This window comes from Sinocyclocheilus grahami, unplaced genomic scaffold (genome assembly GCF_001515645.1).
Source record: "Sinocyclocheilus grahami isolate Dianchi unplaced genomic scaffold, SAMN03320097.WGS_v1.1 scaffold690.1, whole genome shotgun sequence".
NCBI classification, from domain to species: domain Eukaryota; kingdom Metazoa; phylum Chordata; class Actinopteri; order Cypriniformes; family Cyprinidae; genus Sinocyclocheilus; species Sinocyclocheilus grahami.
In genome coordinates this window covers 362,453-377,840 of record NW_015505869.1, presented here as the reverse complement: position 1 = coordinate 377,840, position 15,388 = coordinate 362,453, and the positions used below count along the sequence as shown (strand labels likewise).

Here is a 15,388-nt window from a genome sequence, read left to right as displayed (position 1 = left end):
CACACTCCCACGTGTCTTTGTCTTTAGATATGGCTGGGCTCTCTTCTTATAATCAGTGGTGGAGCCAGGATATTTGTGGCCAGGTAGGGGCCCTCAAACAGACTGGGGAGGCAAAGCATTTCGAGTGGGTCCCCAGGTTAAAATCAGGGTGGCCAAACGAGACACCTAGCTCCGCCCCGCTTAAAATATTAGATTCTTGCGTGTGTTAGAATCCAACAAGCATTAATGATATATGCGATTGCTTAAAACAGCACGCCTCTTCTCAAAATGGTATATACTTTTAGGATAAATAATGTACTTATAACATACAAGACTTGCTTAAGTTTAATACTATTAGTTTGCCACTAACCTGTACAAGCCCTAGTAATAGTAGTAATGATGACCTCTTACTCTCACTCTGTGAAAGCCAGTGAGACACTGGCTTTCTGAAAACTGGGACTGAACAGGAGCTTATTGGAAACAGATGTGGTAGACTTTTACTTCCACAAACGTATTGCTTTTCCTCTTTCTTTCCTTTCTCTCTCTCTTATTCATCTTTTTTCTGTCTTTTTTTTCATTACAGCAGTTCTAATATATCAGTTGTTTCTAATGTCTCACTATTATAATATTTGTTCACCAAAATATGTTGATATATACACAGTATATCAACTAGTAAGGATAAATAACATAGATTTTAAAACATGCTATTTTTAGGAAATCTAAACAATAATATATCTGTAGCAATATCTGAAGTCAGCTGGCTACCTAGACACCTTTTTAAAGGCAGAAACATACTCCAATACTCAAGGGGGCAATAGAGTTCACCTAAGCAAAATCTGTTATTATGGAGTTAGTTAACTAGAAATTTAAATGAGTTGTATGTTACCCCATTACAGTACTTGGCCTAAAACAGACATCTAGAAACTAGAATGGTTCACATTTATATTACTTAGAGTGTGTTTCAGATAAAAGGCTTAATAATGCTTAATAACAGACGCACTCCTGGTGCAAAGGAGTTCAAATGTTCCATAAAGAAAAGAAAAAGGGAAATATAAAATAAATATGTAAAAAAACATCATGAGGTGCACCCATACCTTTCAAACAGTATTGAAGGAGTTCACATGTATGCTACGCCAACTCACCCATTACAAAAATTAAAATGCTAGTTTAGTAAAGAAATCTGAACATATTTAGTTGAAAAGGTTTTACGTTAATGAGAATCATAAATTCACTCTAATGTGTTCAAACATACAGTGTACCTGATGATGCATTTATATAAAAACCATTGTGCTCTGGTGAATTTTCTTTACATTAATATTAAGCAAGCTATTTTGGTAAAACCTATACAGAAAAGAGCTTGTGTTGATTGAGTTCTGTGTAAGAGAGAGGAGCATGTGTTAATGATATCAGTGTGTTTGAGTGCGCTGGGAGCCTCTGGACTGATTGTGCTGCAGTATTTCAGGTGCTTGACCTCGCCAGGTTTTAACAGCGAAGGTAAAGCCAGGAAAAAGTGATAACAGGAAAGAGAGAGCGAGAGAGAAACATGAGGTTGAGTTCTCTGTCAAACAATGGTCTGATGCTTCAGCCCACTACCCAGTGGAATGTGAGCGGTGCGTATCAGTTTACTGCATAAACCTTCATGACCTGAGGGGCGTTCGGAGCGACCGTGTGCCACCCGTTAGAGCTACGAGAGGCGTTCACAATGCATGAAAGGGAGCACTGTATTACAATTCATCTCAGTTCTGCTTTTCCTTCCTCACAATTAATTCAACTTAAACCGTTTAACGCATTTGTTTTCGTTTTTGGTTGTGTGTACCCTAAAGCCTCATCAGTCAGGCTAAGTACCCCTGAATTCCACCAAACTAAAAATGAGCGCTCCCAAGTCCCATGAAACATATGTTACCCTGGAGCACAAAACCAGTCTTAAGTCGCTGGGGTATATTTTTGGACTGATTGTGCTGCAATATATCAGGTGCGTGACCTCGCCAGGTTTTAACAGCGAAGGTAAAGCCAGGAAAAAGTGATAACAGGAAAGAGAGAGCGAGAGAGAAACATGAGGTTGAGTTCTCTGTCAAACAATGGTCTGATGCTTCAGCCCACTACCCAGTGGAATGTGAGCGGTGCGTATCAGTTTACTGCATAAACCTTCATGACCTGAGGGGCGTTCGGAGCGACCGTGTGCCACCCGTTAGAGCTACGAGAGGCGTTCACAATGCATGAAAGGGAGCACTGTATTACAATTCATCTCAGTTCTGCTTTTCCTTCCTCACAATTAATTCAACTTAAACCGTTTAACGCATTTGTTTTAGTTTTTGGTTGTGTGGTACCGACATACTAAAGCCTCATCAGTCAGGCTAGGTACCCCTGAATTCCACCAAACTAAAAATGAGCGCTCCCAAGTTTATGTCAAAAATCATTAGGATATTAAGTAAAGATTGCCACCCGTTAGAGCTACGAGAGGCGTTCACAATGCATGAAAGGGAGCACTGTATTACAATTCATCTCAGTTCTGCTTTTCCTTCCTCACAATTAATTCAACTTAAACCGTTTAACGCATTTGTTTTCGTTTTTGGTTGTGTGTACCCTAAAGCCTCATCAGTCAGGCTAAGTACCCCTGAATTCCACCAAACTAAAAATGAGCGCTCCCAAGTCCCATGAAACATATGTTACCCTGGAGCACAAAACCAGTCTTAAGTCGCTGGGGTATATTTGTAGCAATAGCCAAAAAGTCATCGTATGGGTCAAAATTATCGATTTTTCCTTGTATGTCAAAAATCATTAGGATATTAAGTAAAGATCATGTTCCATGAAGATATTTTGTAAATTTCTTACCGTAAATATATCAACAATTTATTTTTGATTAGTAATATGCATTGCTAAGAACTTAATTTGGACAACTTTAAAGGCAATTTTCTCAATATTTAGATTTTTTTGCACCCTCAGATTCCAGATTTTAATATAGTTGTATCTCGGCCAAATATTGTCCTATTCTAACAAACCACACATCAATGGGAAACTTATTTATTCAGCTTTCAGATGAAGTATAAATCTCAATTTCGAAAAATTGACCCTTATGACTGGTTTTGTGGTCCAGGGTCACATATATTATAATAAAAGAGCTGAAAGACCTGTAGAAGCAAGCTAAATGACAGAAATTGCCACAGCAAATATGTTTTTATCTCATTTTTGCTTTGTTGACACTATTAGTTAGGTTTAGTGTAGGTGGTATTATATCTGCAAACGCAACAAACCATTTATTTTCCGAACTGCCGTGATACATACAAAAACCAATATAATAAAACGTTGCCAAATTTACATTCATCTGTTTAAGTGAATATAAGCAAACTTTTAATGCAACTCACTGGACATTTCATGCTGAAAGCTGCAAAACATGCAAAAAGCAATGGAATGCCACCGCCGGCACAGTTTTTTTCAATGAGGCTGGGTTGCCTAAAACTATTTCACTCATATACACTCTTAAAAATAAAGGTGCTTCAAACGGTTCTTCAAGCGATGCCATAGAATAACCATTTTTGGTTCCACAAAGAACCATTCAGGCAAAGGTTCTTTAAAGAACCATCTCTTTCTTACCTTTTTGTAATCTGAAGAACCTTCTTTCGCCACAAAGAAGCTTTTGTGAAACAGAAAGGTTCTTCAGATGTTAAAGGTTCTTTATGGAACCATTTAGACAAAAAGGTTCTTCTATGGCATCGTGAAGCACCTTTATTTTTAAGGCAAATGGTTTAGTAAATGCAAGTTGTCTAGTTTATACTCATAATAGTCCAATTATACACTTCATTCATAACGTCTCTGAGTGGATTGTTTATCAGAGTGTGTGGCGTGTGTACATTACTGAACGGATAGCTCAGAATACACTAAATTGAGCATATAGTGACTCTTTTATAATATGTGGTTAGTAGCTATGTGTATTTCAGTAACAGCAGGTCATTAGTGAATATTTTTCTGAGGCCCCATAATGAGAGCCAGGTGGGACATCCTCAATACTGACTCCAGATCAGTTCAGAGAACCTCCGAACTCTGCGTGGAGCATCGGTCTGCACTCTTATTTATGAAATCACATCTCAGACTCCAGAATTCATCAACATTGTTTTAGTTGGGCAGTTGTCATCATGTTTAGATTACAAACAAGAAATGCCTGTCATTGAAAAACAAATTATATCCCATAAAAAAGCATGCAAGGAAAAATTACGCCCCAGCTGGACATTCTCTGCATTGTGTCTCGGTTTGGCTTCTAGATGAGAAATCTTGTGAGACGCCTCGGAGCATGTCTGAGCAGTTTGATGTTCCCAGGAATGTGTTCTGGGCAGCCATTTAAAAGGCTCATTAAAAGATGAGTGGGTTTTAATTACTAGTGATCCTGTAGCATAAAAAAAACCATTGATTATTGACATATTAGAACAAGCTGGGTATGTGGTCTTGTCTTTTGCTGTTGCTGTTGTGGTTGAATGTGCACATATAGTGGCCCTGAAAAGTATTTGAACACTTATTGTAAGTCACAATGTATTACCGTCAATGCACTAGCCACTGAGAGTGCATTTAGTAGTATTTGTTAAGGTTTGCTGAGCTATTAGTACAGTAGCATAATTCAGTAATACTTTATTTTAGGGTGCCCTTGTTTCATGTTACATGTACTTACTATTATAATAACAATATATTATGCATAATTACATGCATTGCAAGTAACCCTAAGCAATGTAACTCTTCCTGCATCGACAGAGATTATAACTCGAATCATGCAGTTTATTGAGGAGAGGTGTGACGTTAGTTTTCTAAAGTTTCCCAAGGTCAAATAGAGACCAGAATATCATGCAGGCTTGGGTAACAGACTTATACCAGTAAGAAATCCCCCAGAACACTGTCAACCCAACACAACATCATGGCAATTCATAAGAATTTTATGTTTTGGCGAATTAGTGGCTAATTCGTAGCACTTATAAGTTATTGTACAATCTGCTCATGCCTCTGTGATGGTTATATTTAGGGGTGGAGTTTGGGATGCCTGTTCTTTCTAAAAATCGTACAGTGTACAAATTCATATGAAATCGCCACCTCGCAAAATAGTTATATTTTCCTGTGAGATCGAAATGATCAACCACACAGCAATGCTCTGCCAACTACCCAGGGGTGTGTTTCCCAAAAGCATTGTTAGTCAATTGTTATAATGTATTACCAATATAGTGTCATGGTTATGTTCTGTTCAGTTCTGTATTTCAGTAGGGGGCAGTAGGGTGGCCTAATGGTTAGAGAGTCGGACTTGTAACCCAAAGGTCGCAGGTTCGAGTCTTGACCTGTCTGAGTTCTTGTCAGTTTCTATACCTATTAGTTAATTATTCAGTTCACCTGCTGTTAATTTTTTCATTACTTCCCTCGTTTATTCTGTGTATATATACTCCCTGTGTCTTTCAGTTCTTTGTCTGATCTCGTCAGTGTTTAGTGGTTGTGTTCCTCGGTATTCTTGATTTAATAAACACTACTTGCATTTCATACTTCCTCGTCTTGTGCATTACTACAGCAACCCAGTTGTGACATAGTTGAACAATTCTGAATTTCCCATAACCATACTCCCAACAAACATTTGCAAATAGCGTGACAAGTTGTGCTGTTGGAAATCCAGCTCTCCACTTAAATAGTTCATGCAAAGCAAAAAAAAAAAAAGCAAGCTATCATGCACAATCTTTCATTCCATATATATGGAGTTGAATGAAAAGTTGGGGAAGTTGTGGCTTAATGGTTAGAGAGTTGGACTCGTAATGCAAAGGTTGTGGGTGCGAGTCTCGTACCAGCAGGGATTGTAGGTGGGGGGAGTGAATGTACAGCGCTCTCTTCCACCTTCAATACCACGACTGAGGTGCCCTTGAGCAAGGCACTGAACCCCCAACTGCTCCCTGGGCTGCCCACTGCTCTGTGTGTGTGTTCACTGCTGTGTGTGTGGGTAAATGCAGAGCACTAATTCCTAGTATGGGTCACCATACTTGGCCTCATGTCACTTCACTATATGCACATTTTAATCTGACATTAATTCAATCTCAAATTGAAATAATTAGTGGAAGTTATTACTCCACCACCACCTGCATAACATCATTAGCAACAGATCTATTGTTGAAACAACGTGGTTCAAACCACAAGTGTGTGACAAAGCTACTACAGATTCAGAAAACAGTCATGGCTAGTTGATTTCTTCAACAATGCATCCTACTTGGTACTTGGGCAGCAGAAACACACCCCGGAACAGTTGATTGTGAGTTTAGTTTGTGCAAACACCACATGCATTTTCTTCATAAAAATCACAATGAGGATTCGCTTTTAGGTGAATACACTGTGAAAACAGTAGTGTCTTCTCTGTGTCTAGCTCTGCTGAAGACTTACTTGCCCTGCTTGTGCTGTCAGTATGAATTGTGCGAGAGAAAACAAACAAAAAAAGCAAGAGTTTTTGTGCAAACAACCCTGTGTTTTTCCTCCCCTCAGCATCGGATTTGAGTCCTGCTGGATTTTTGAGGTAGAGATCCTGACCACAGGTCTCCGAGTAAAGACTTCAAACTGAGAGAGTGTACACAAGAAAAACCAGCAGCCGACATAGAGGAAATTCCAGCGCTGCTCTGATTCAATAGAGAATTCAGAGCTAATATTGCTATTTTTGGGCAAATCTGCACTAAAGTGGACCTGTCACCATGAGGAAGAGAGACCAGTCTTGACGTGCTCCTAGAAACCCTTGCTTTATGGTAACGTTTTTCTTCTCATTTTAGCCTTGTAATTTTGGAAGGGCATCTGGAATCAATCTATTGTCTACTAAGCCATCAAACCATATAAATGTGTATATTCGATCTGAAATCCATTGCAGCTTGGAGTAGTTAGCAGTTTCCTCTGATTTTTGTTTCATGTGAAGTGGATGTGCAATACTGCTGGTTTGCAGACGGAGAGGAAGGTTGAGTTTCATGATTTTACTCTGGTCCTCTTCCAGTGTGCAATGGTAAACGATTTCACTGAGATCTGTGGAAACGAGACATGCCAGCATTGGTAAAAGAGAGGCTGAATGGAGGGAGATTATCCATACAGTGTCCTTATTAGACATGCTCAGCATGCAGATTTGTAATGGTTGACAGAACTGAGAGAAAACAAGCAGAAAGGAGAACTGGAGAGCATCTGAGCTCTGAAGCACAGTTGTACTGCTCCCATCCTAATGACTGTGCTCATTCTATTATAGACAGATCAGGTGCTCCTTTCATCGTGCTGATTTATAACTGATAGACATTTCAATGCTGCAAAAGACAAAGACTTTTCCGGATGAATGAAAATAATGCATGATTAGTTCAGTCAGAAATAATGCATGATTAGTTGGTGGGAAAAGTTCAGTCCTAATTTTGTTAAGGAAGTTTGCAATGCTATTCAGTAACAACGTCAATTTATGCTTAACAGAACATCTCAGCAACTGTGTAACAATCTGGCAAGGTTTCAATGAGGGAATGTATATATTTCAGCATGTAAGTGCATATACGGAATTATTATAGTACTACTGTATTACCTTAGTGGGACCATAGACTTTGAAGAGGTGCCCTGCTTCTGGAGGGCCAGCATGCTGTTGGTTCAGCTCCAGCCCTGATTAAACACACCTGAACTAGCTATCAAGGTCTTTTAGATTACAACAAACATCCGGGCTCATCTGAAAGCTGAAAAATTAATCTGATCTTTTTTCATATCCCACTATCCTGTGCTTTCCAGTCTGGGATTTTGGAAATAAAATCTAAAAGTTGTGCTTGGTAGCCAGTTTGTGTGTTAACGTATGCTTTTGAACAACTTTTTGTTGTAATTTTGCAAGATATTAGAATTGTAGTAATTTTTGATTATCTCCAACAATTTCTATGCTACTTCATAGTGCATTCCAGTCCTCCTGGGAAGTTCGTATTTACGAGTTGACAAGTCGTAATTATGATGCAGGTGCTTTCAAGTCACTTTGGTCGGAACAAGATGGCGATTTATCTTTTCTACATAAAATTCAACCATTGTTTTAAACTCTACATCTACAACATGATGAATAAAGAATGTGCATCGTTGTGTTTTTGCTTTTTTCTGTTTTATTCAAGTCATGAAGGTGATGCAAAACTATAAAATGATGTATAACTTTCATAGTTTTATTGTACATGCAAAAAAAATATTAATTTCAACAAATTTGCCATTAATACAGACGCTGCATATCTATAGTCTTTGGCTGCATCCAACTCGGTAACTCGAGGCTTAAAGAACATTTTGAGTTTCCCACTCATAATAATGACTTGTGGTGGCATTCATGTGTGTTCAACTCATAAATACGATCTATCTGACTTGAACGCATCATTAGAAGTCTGTCCAAAATGAATTTAGGGAGGTACCTTCAGGTGCAAACACTGCCTGCGAAGTCATGGGCTGACAGGGCAGCGAGGCAACAAGTCAGCTGCCTAGGCTTTTAGATGTAGCCTTGGATTACAAAAAACATCCAGACTGTTGTGTTATAGCAGGCTGGAGCTAAACTCTGGAAGAATTTGATCCTCCAGGAGCTGGATTGGGCACCCCTGGTATTACTATAGCACTATGTCCAACAATCCATGGTAGAAATCCTACCTTTTTTGCACCTTTTCCTAAGTATTTTTTTGAATTCCTGGCATAACCATAAATACTGAAAGAGAGGTGCTGCAACTATGAAATTTTGGTAACACTTTAGAATAGGGAAAACCTATTCACTATTAACTACGACTTTTCCCTCAATACATTCCTAATTTGCTGCTTATTAATAGTTAGTAAGGTAGTTGTTAAGTTTAGGTATTGGGTAGGATTAGGGATGTAGAATAGAATAAGGCATTAATATGTGCTTAATTTGTATTAATAAATGGCTAATATTCTAGTAATATGCTTGCTAATAAGCAACTAATTAAGAGACCCTAAAGTAAAGTGTTACCGAAATGTCTCTTGTCCATCACACAACACACACACATGCAGCGCTCTCAGGAAATAAGTAGCAGAACTCTCTCCCGTTTGGTCTTTAAGCAGGACAACACTGATAATCAGTTACTGAGTAACTAATAATGAAGGCTGTTCCCGTTTCTGTTCACTGGGTTTTAAGCATGTCCAGAATGCTGTTCATATTTGAACCTTTCAGTTATGGAACACAGTCTTGGCTTGCTTTACACACCCAGCAGCTTCCTTTGGTCAGACTCAGGAATGCTAGTGACATGATTCTTGCCATATGTCTGCGTCTCACTCGTTTGCTTGGACAGTCGTGGTGACTAATTACTGCTGGTCTAATCACTGCGTTTATGCGGTTGTGTGCCTTTGCAACAGAGAAAGACATAGTTACCGTTATGTATGTTTTGACTGATTTTACATTTTGTGTATATGTGATCTCTGTCAGGTGCGTGGTTTTCCAGAGCCCCGGGTTTGCTGGTTTAGGAAAGGGAAGCTACTGATAGCAGGAGATCATTATTCAATGGAACACAGTGCTCGTGGGAGCTTTAGTCTGGTGGTCCAGGAAGTCCAGGATGACGATGGAGGACGGTACACCTGTGAAGCTGTCAATGATGCTGGGAGCTGCCAGGTCACAGTGGAGATCATTGTGGAAGGTAAAGCATTACCTTGATGGGACTGAGGTTTATCTTGAGTGGGTGCTCTAGAAAGATCAGGGAAAATGATTCATGTTAGGATTGTAAAATAATCTATGCCGTAGACTAAGTAATAAATAAATACAGTACAAATAAGATAACACATTTTCAGAGAATATATGTTGATTTAAGTTTATTTGTTGTACCTCATTGGAAAATATGCGTGTTAAAGGACAAGTTTTTTTTTTTCATTATGCACATTTGCATAATGCCTACCTACTGGCTGCTTTGGCAACTGTTTTTTCTCTGTTAGGGCAAACAAACAAATAAATAAATAAACAAGCAAGCATTTTATAGTCCTATACTGATATGAATAATCTCAGAGTCAGTACAGGAATTACAAATTACATCACACTGCTGCAGAAACCCTGTAAATATTACAGTGTAGAATAAACACAACTTTGCAGTGTGCCCTGCAATGCATATACTCAAAAAGTTTACATTACAGCGTATTCTGCATTTCTCATTTTACACTCTTTTTGCCTACAGTAAACATATCCACAGTCAGAGATGCAGCACATCTGTACTGATTTATAGACTAATAAACGCTTAATAAACTTTCTCCGGCATACTTCACAAAAACACAAACATATGGAGCTATTCAAGTATTTTACAACAAGCAGCAGATAATAGCAGCCATGTTTACGAAGGAAGGAGAAACAGAAAAAGAAGAGTGGGGAATATCTGCTTTTTATGTTTCTAATGAATTATGTGTGTTTGTCGATAAGTGTATACTTTATATTTAGAGTATAATGAATATCCTTTCTCATCCCACACAGGAAATGCAGGGAAAAAATACAGTCTTCCTTCCTCCAACAGAGCAGGGTGAGATACATACTGCCTGAAAAAAGGAAAGTGCATGCATGAATATGAAATACACAACATACCATATCATTTTGGTAATGAGTATACCCTGTTAAACCTTGATTGATTGATTGATTTGATTTGATTGATTGATTGATTGATTGATTGATGGTACTGTCATTGCTGATTTGATTTGATGATTTGCAATGATTCATGTACGGTGGCAGAGAAGTGCAAAGCAAATCACAATTCTGAAAACAAAATATCAAATTACAAACGCAAATGCAAGTCTAAAAAACAAAATAACAATTCAGAAAGCACAACAACAATTCAGAAAACACAATGACAAATCCGAAAACAAATTAACAAGTCAGAAAACACAACGACAAATCAGACAAACTGGAAGAGGTAGGTATAGTTTGAGACAGCGCCATTGGTTTGGGATTACTCACCGCTGACTGGACGAGACATCTGTCAATCAACGTATACAAAGAAGAACCAGCCGAAGAACAGCAGAGTCGTGGTAGAAAGTGCGGAGATGGTATTAAAGTAGCTCAGTTTAAATGTACTGTATGAACTACCCTTACTATGGAATAAAAAATACGGAGTGTATATTTACATTTAGTTAAAAGTGTCTGTAAAGCATCAGCTCCAGTGGTGCAGATGGATAAGCGCTTGTTGTTGGCTTTTTGATATGATCGATCCGGGTTCGATCCCGCCTTTTGCCAACATTTTTTTTTCTCCCTTTCGGATTTGTCATTGTGTTTTCTGACTTGTTATAATGTTTTCTGAATTGTTATTTTATTTTTTAGACTTGCATTTGCATTTGTAATTTGTTATTTTGTTTTCAGAATTGTGATTTGTTTTGCACTTCTCGGCAACCGTATTCATGAGATGACAACTACCGTCACAAAATAAGTTTTGTTTTGTTTTGTTTTGTTTTGTTCCAAAACAATTGCTTTTGTGATTAATCTTGGAGTTGGTCGGTAAAAGAAAAACAAAAAAAAATCTGACACAAATTGATAAGATGATATTCACATATTTAATTAACATTTTGGCCTTTGCTGCCAGCCACCTGTAGATATAATTAGACCAAATTCACAAGAAACAGCATAATTAACTGTCACCGTTCCACCTGTGGGACGCTTGGCACTCTTTTTTTTGTTTTTTTCTCTATCAAATCTTTTAGTAATTATCATAAATCATATATCATTTGAGAGCTTAGAAGCCCAAGATTCATCCATGTGTGAAAACATGGAAATGGTATTTTAAAATCTTTTGGCGGTCTCCTCGCCCTTAGTGGGTGGCGTCAAGTGTCATATTACAAAATGCATTACGCTCTTTTACAATCAAAACTTTTTATAATCTTGACAAGACTTTGGTCTGAGTCTTAGGATTCCATATTTGGTGGTTATTTTGAGATAGAAGTAATATTGACAGAGAAATCTACACATTTGTGAAAGAAAAATGCATTAAAAAATGCACCCGGTGGCTATTTGTGGTATAACACCCTAGATAAACTCTCACAGGAACCTCAATTTTTTTCATATCAACTTCAAATTTGGAACATAACTTATTTAGATATAAGGCTTTAATTTTATACCAATTTTAGAGTAAAACCTATAATGTAAAATATTGATTATATATAAAATATAATAAAATTAATATAGTGTATTTTCTTTACAATAAATTTAAACTACCATAACTTTTTGATACTTGAATTTTTTTTTTAATTCCACTTTTGCGATAATCTGCTGATTTTCTTCTTTAAAAAGAGACCAAACTTATGTCTGTATTCCAAAGTGTTCATAAATTACAACAATTTAAGTTTGGATAGTGCACCTACATGCCTATTTAAAAAAAATGGGGGGTGACAGTTGTAATAAATTTGTATTCCTGGGTTTAGTCTTCTGAATTACTAGTGTTACTCATGTTTTCTCTCTTCTGTCGGCAGTGGATCTCTGGGTGTTCCTGCAGTAGAGAACAGACCCAGTATCTGGGGTGAAAGCCCCCCAAAGTTTGTGGCTAAACCTTCTCGCCTGTATCTCAAAGTGGGACAGAGCGGCAAATTCTCAGCCAAGATCACGGGACGACCCCAGCCACTGGTGCAGTGGTATAAGGTGAGGCTTCTGAAGTCACAGGTTTGGTCATAGTATGTTTCTCCACTGCGTTTCCTCTTTCAGGGAGCAGAGACGATCCAGCAGTCAGATCACTTTAACATGTTTGAGAGGTCAGGAATGCATTTCCTGGAGATACGCCACATGTGCTCAGAGGACGCTGGTGTCTACAGCTGTCTGGTGGCCAACAGTGCTGGGAAAGCCTCTGCAGCTGCTGAACTCATTGCTCAAGGTAACACAGAAGGATATAGACTGATAGAGAAACAGATAAGGATGAGCAGCAATTTCTCTAGGGGCTGTGAATAAAAACTGTTGCTCTCTTTTGCAAAGTGTTTTGTAAATGAAGAATTAATTCTCATTATTTCAGCTCACAATTTATTGCAACTTTATTTCTCATATTTTGAAAAGAGTTGTTTGCATATTACATCTCACAGTTGCAACCAGAGAGGGCCGCCAATAAGGCTGGTGCCTCGGGTCCTTGTTGGACCATAATCCATCTTTGGGAACAGATGTCAGAGCAATAACAACAGTATATGGGTTTCATTAATGTCTTAATGTTATTCAGTTCAGATTCTGAAGTTTTCATAGTATATTCTGTTGTTCTTTTGCAGATGGAGACGCTGAAACAGTCACGTAAGTAAAGAGCTTTTATTTAGTCCTTTTATTTACAGCTTGCAGTTATAAAGTGACAACAAAATGCCAAATTTAAAAGACAAGACAGAATTTACACACCATATTATTTTTTTTCATTTAAAGTCTAAAGAAATTAACTGTACTTCTGATAAATATTTCAAAAATCTTCTATGTCTATAGTGCACAGTTTGAAAACTCTCCAAGCTCTAGTGCATCTTTACAGTCAGCAAAGATTGTTCACTTGATTGTTCATGATCTTTCTTTCCATAGCATGCCCAAACCATCTCAAGATCTCTCTACACAATCTGTGGTCAAGCACAGCACCAACGGTCTGGACACTGAACAGAAAACGTCTAGCACATCCGTCCGAACTGCAACCGCAGAGACAAGCGCACCGCTGTCCGCTGCTACTGTAGCCAGTGTTCATTCTGTGACCAGAACAGAGGCACCGAAAATAACATCATCACCATCCTCACAACCTATCAGCAAGTCCACAGATGGAAGATCAGCAGCTGGTCAAAAGACATCACACTTTGTGAAGGAAAGAAGTCAGAACATTGTAAAGAAAGAGTCGCATGGCATCAGAAGAGCTTGGGATTCGTACAGAGCTCCAGAAGAGATTCCTGAAACATCACAGCGGGAGTCGAGCAGAGACGTTCGCCAGGAAACCAAAGAGAGCAAAACAGACTTTCTAGAAACTCCACCCAGTTTTGAATCCCAGCCTGAGAGCCAAGAGGTTGTGCAGGGTGAAAAGGTCACGTTCAGATGCCAAGGTGAGTTAGAATCAGCTATAGAGTTGCAGGTTATTTAGTTCTGGTCTTGATGCCGATTGGTCAGTATACAGCTAAAAATCACTCTAAAATCAGTCTAAATCAGTGCACAGCAGCAGCAGATCATAACCTCTGGCCAGAGGATGAGACTTAATGAATTCCTTTGTATAACGTGCGCCAAATTTGTATTAAATATGCAATACAATTACTTTTAAGTACATTTTAAAACACTGTGTTTTAATATAAATGTAAAGAATGATGCTTATTTTGATGGGTTAACTAAATATATTAAATCACAAAGTAGTTGATTATAATTTTATCTGTAGTGTGTTATTCCAATTTAATATATTTTAAATGTAATAAATTGCAACTTCATCATTACAAATGTATAGTTATAAATATATTTAAATACATGGCATAGAAATAACATTAAAGTATATTTTAACCTTAACCTTAAATGCTAGTACATTCAGTAGTTCACTTTAACCATATTTCAAAGACAATAGAAGTAATTATTAAATTAAATGCACTGTAAAGTTGGGTCAAATTTTTTTTTTTCTAATATATATATATATATATATATATATTTCAGAAAATGTTTGCCTTACAGAGATATTTTACCATGATTATGTGACAGGGGAAACAAATGTATACAAATGAAACATTTACATTTAAATTTTGAATAAAAAATGAAAGAAGAACTGCAGATGTTGTGGGAAGTTGTGTTACTTTGTATGGCAGATTGAGGTAAGTGTTGTGCTCTCTCAGTGTCTGGGTCTCCAGTGCCGACAGTGAGCTGGCTGAAGGATGGAGCTCCTCTGAGACAGAGATCAGGCGTCAGCACACGACAGGAGGGCAGTCTGCATGTCCTGTGTCTGGAGAGCGCTCACATAACTGACACGGGACAGTACGGCTGCACTGCTGCCAACAAAAGAGGAAAGACTGCGGCCCACTGCAGCCTGACTGTCAAACGTAAGAACTTTATACATCTACGTTCATGGATTGCCATTTAAGTACAACAATAAAAATGACAATTGATTGTTCATTATAAGGTAACATGTTAAGCAGTGACATCTCTGTCCTGTAGTGTGACATGTTATTAGATTTTTCAAATTCTTCTATTATTTTTCTATATACATTTTATAAGTTCATATTTGTTCAGAGACTATACTCAATTATTTTATTTTTGCAAAGAAGTTACAGCTCTTTGTTTTTGAGGAAACTGCAATACATCTTTTTAGAGATCTTTTGATGAATATAATGCTCAAAAGAACTGCATTTATTTGAAACATAACTTTGGTTAGAAACATTTTCCATGCCTTCACTGATTATTTTGATCAGTTTAATGTATGTTTAAAAAAAAAAATAATAATAATAATAATTTATGGACACTATTTTTCAACAAGCATTTAATAATAATAATAATAATAATAATAAT

The 15,388-nt window shown here is 37.6% G+C and overlaps 1 protein-coding gene across 1 annotated transcript in view; it reads left to right on the top strand.

Moving 5' to 3' along the window:
* The window catches only part of LOC107559533 (myosin light chain kinase, smooth muscle-like), a 97,001-nt gene that overhangs the window by 34,499 nt on the left and 47,114 nt on the right, over window positions 1-15,388 (top strand). Inside the window, exons 3-9 of the mRNA XM_016243391.1 lie at window positions 9,380-9,587; window positions 10,406-10,451; window positions 12,385-12,550; window positions 12,614-12,779; window positions 13,159-13,180; window positions 13,451-13,953; window positions 14,719-14,922. Coding sequence (XP_016098877.1) covers window positions 9,380-9,587; window positions 10,406-10,451; window positions 12,385-12,550; window positions 12,614-12,779; window positions 13,159-13,180; window positions 13,451-13,953; window positions 14,719-14,922 — 1,315 coding nt within the window. The remainder of the gene's footprint in view (window positions 1-9,379; window positions 9,588-10,405; window positions 10,452-12,384; window positions 12,551-12,613; window positions 12,780-13,158; window positions 13,181-13,450; window positions 13,954-14,718; window positions 14,923-15,388) is intronic.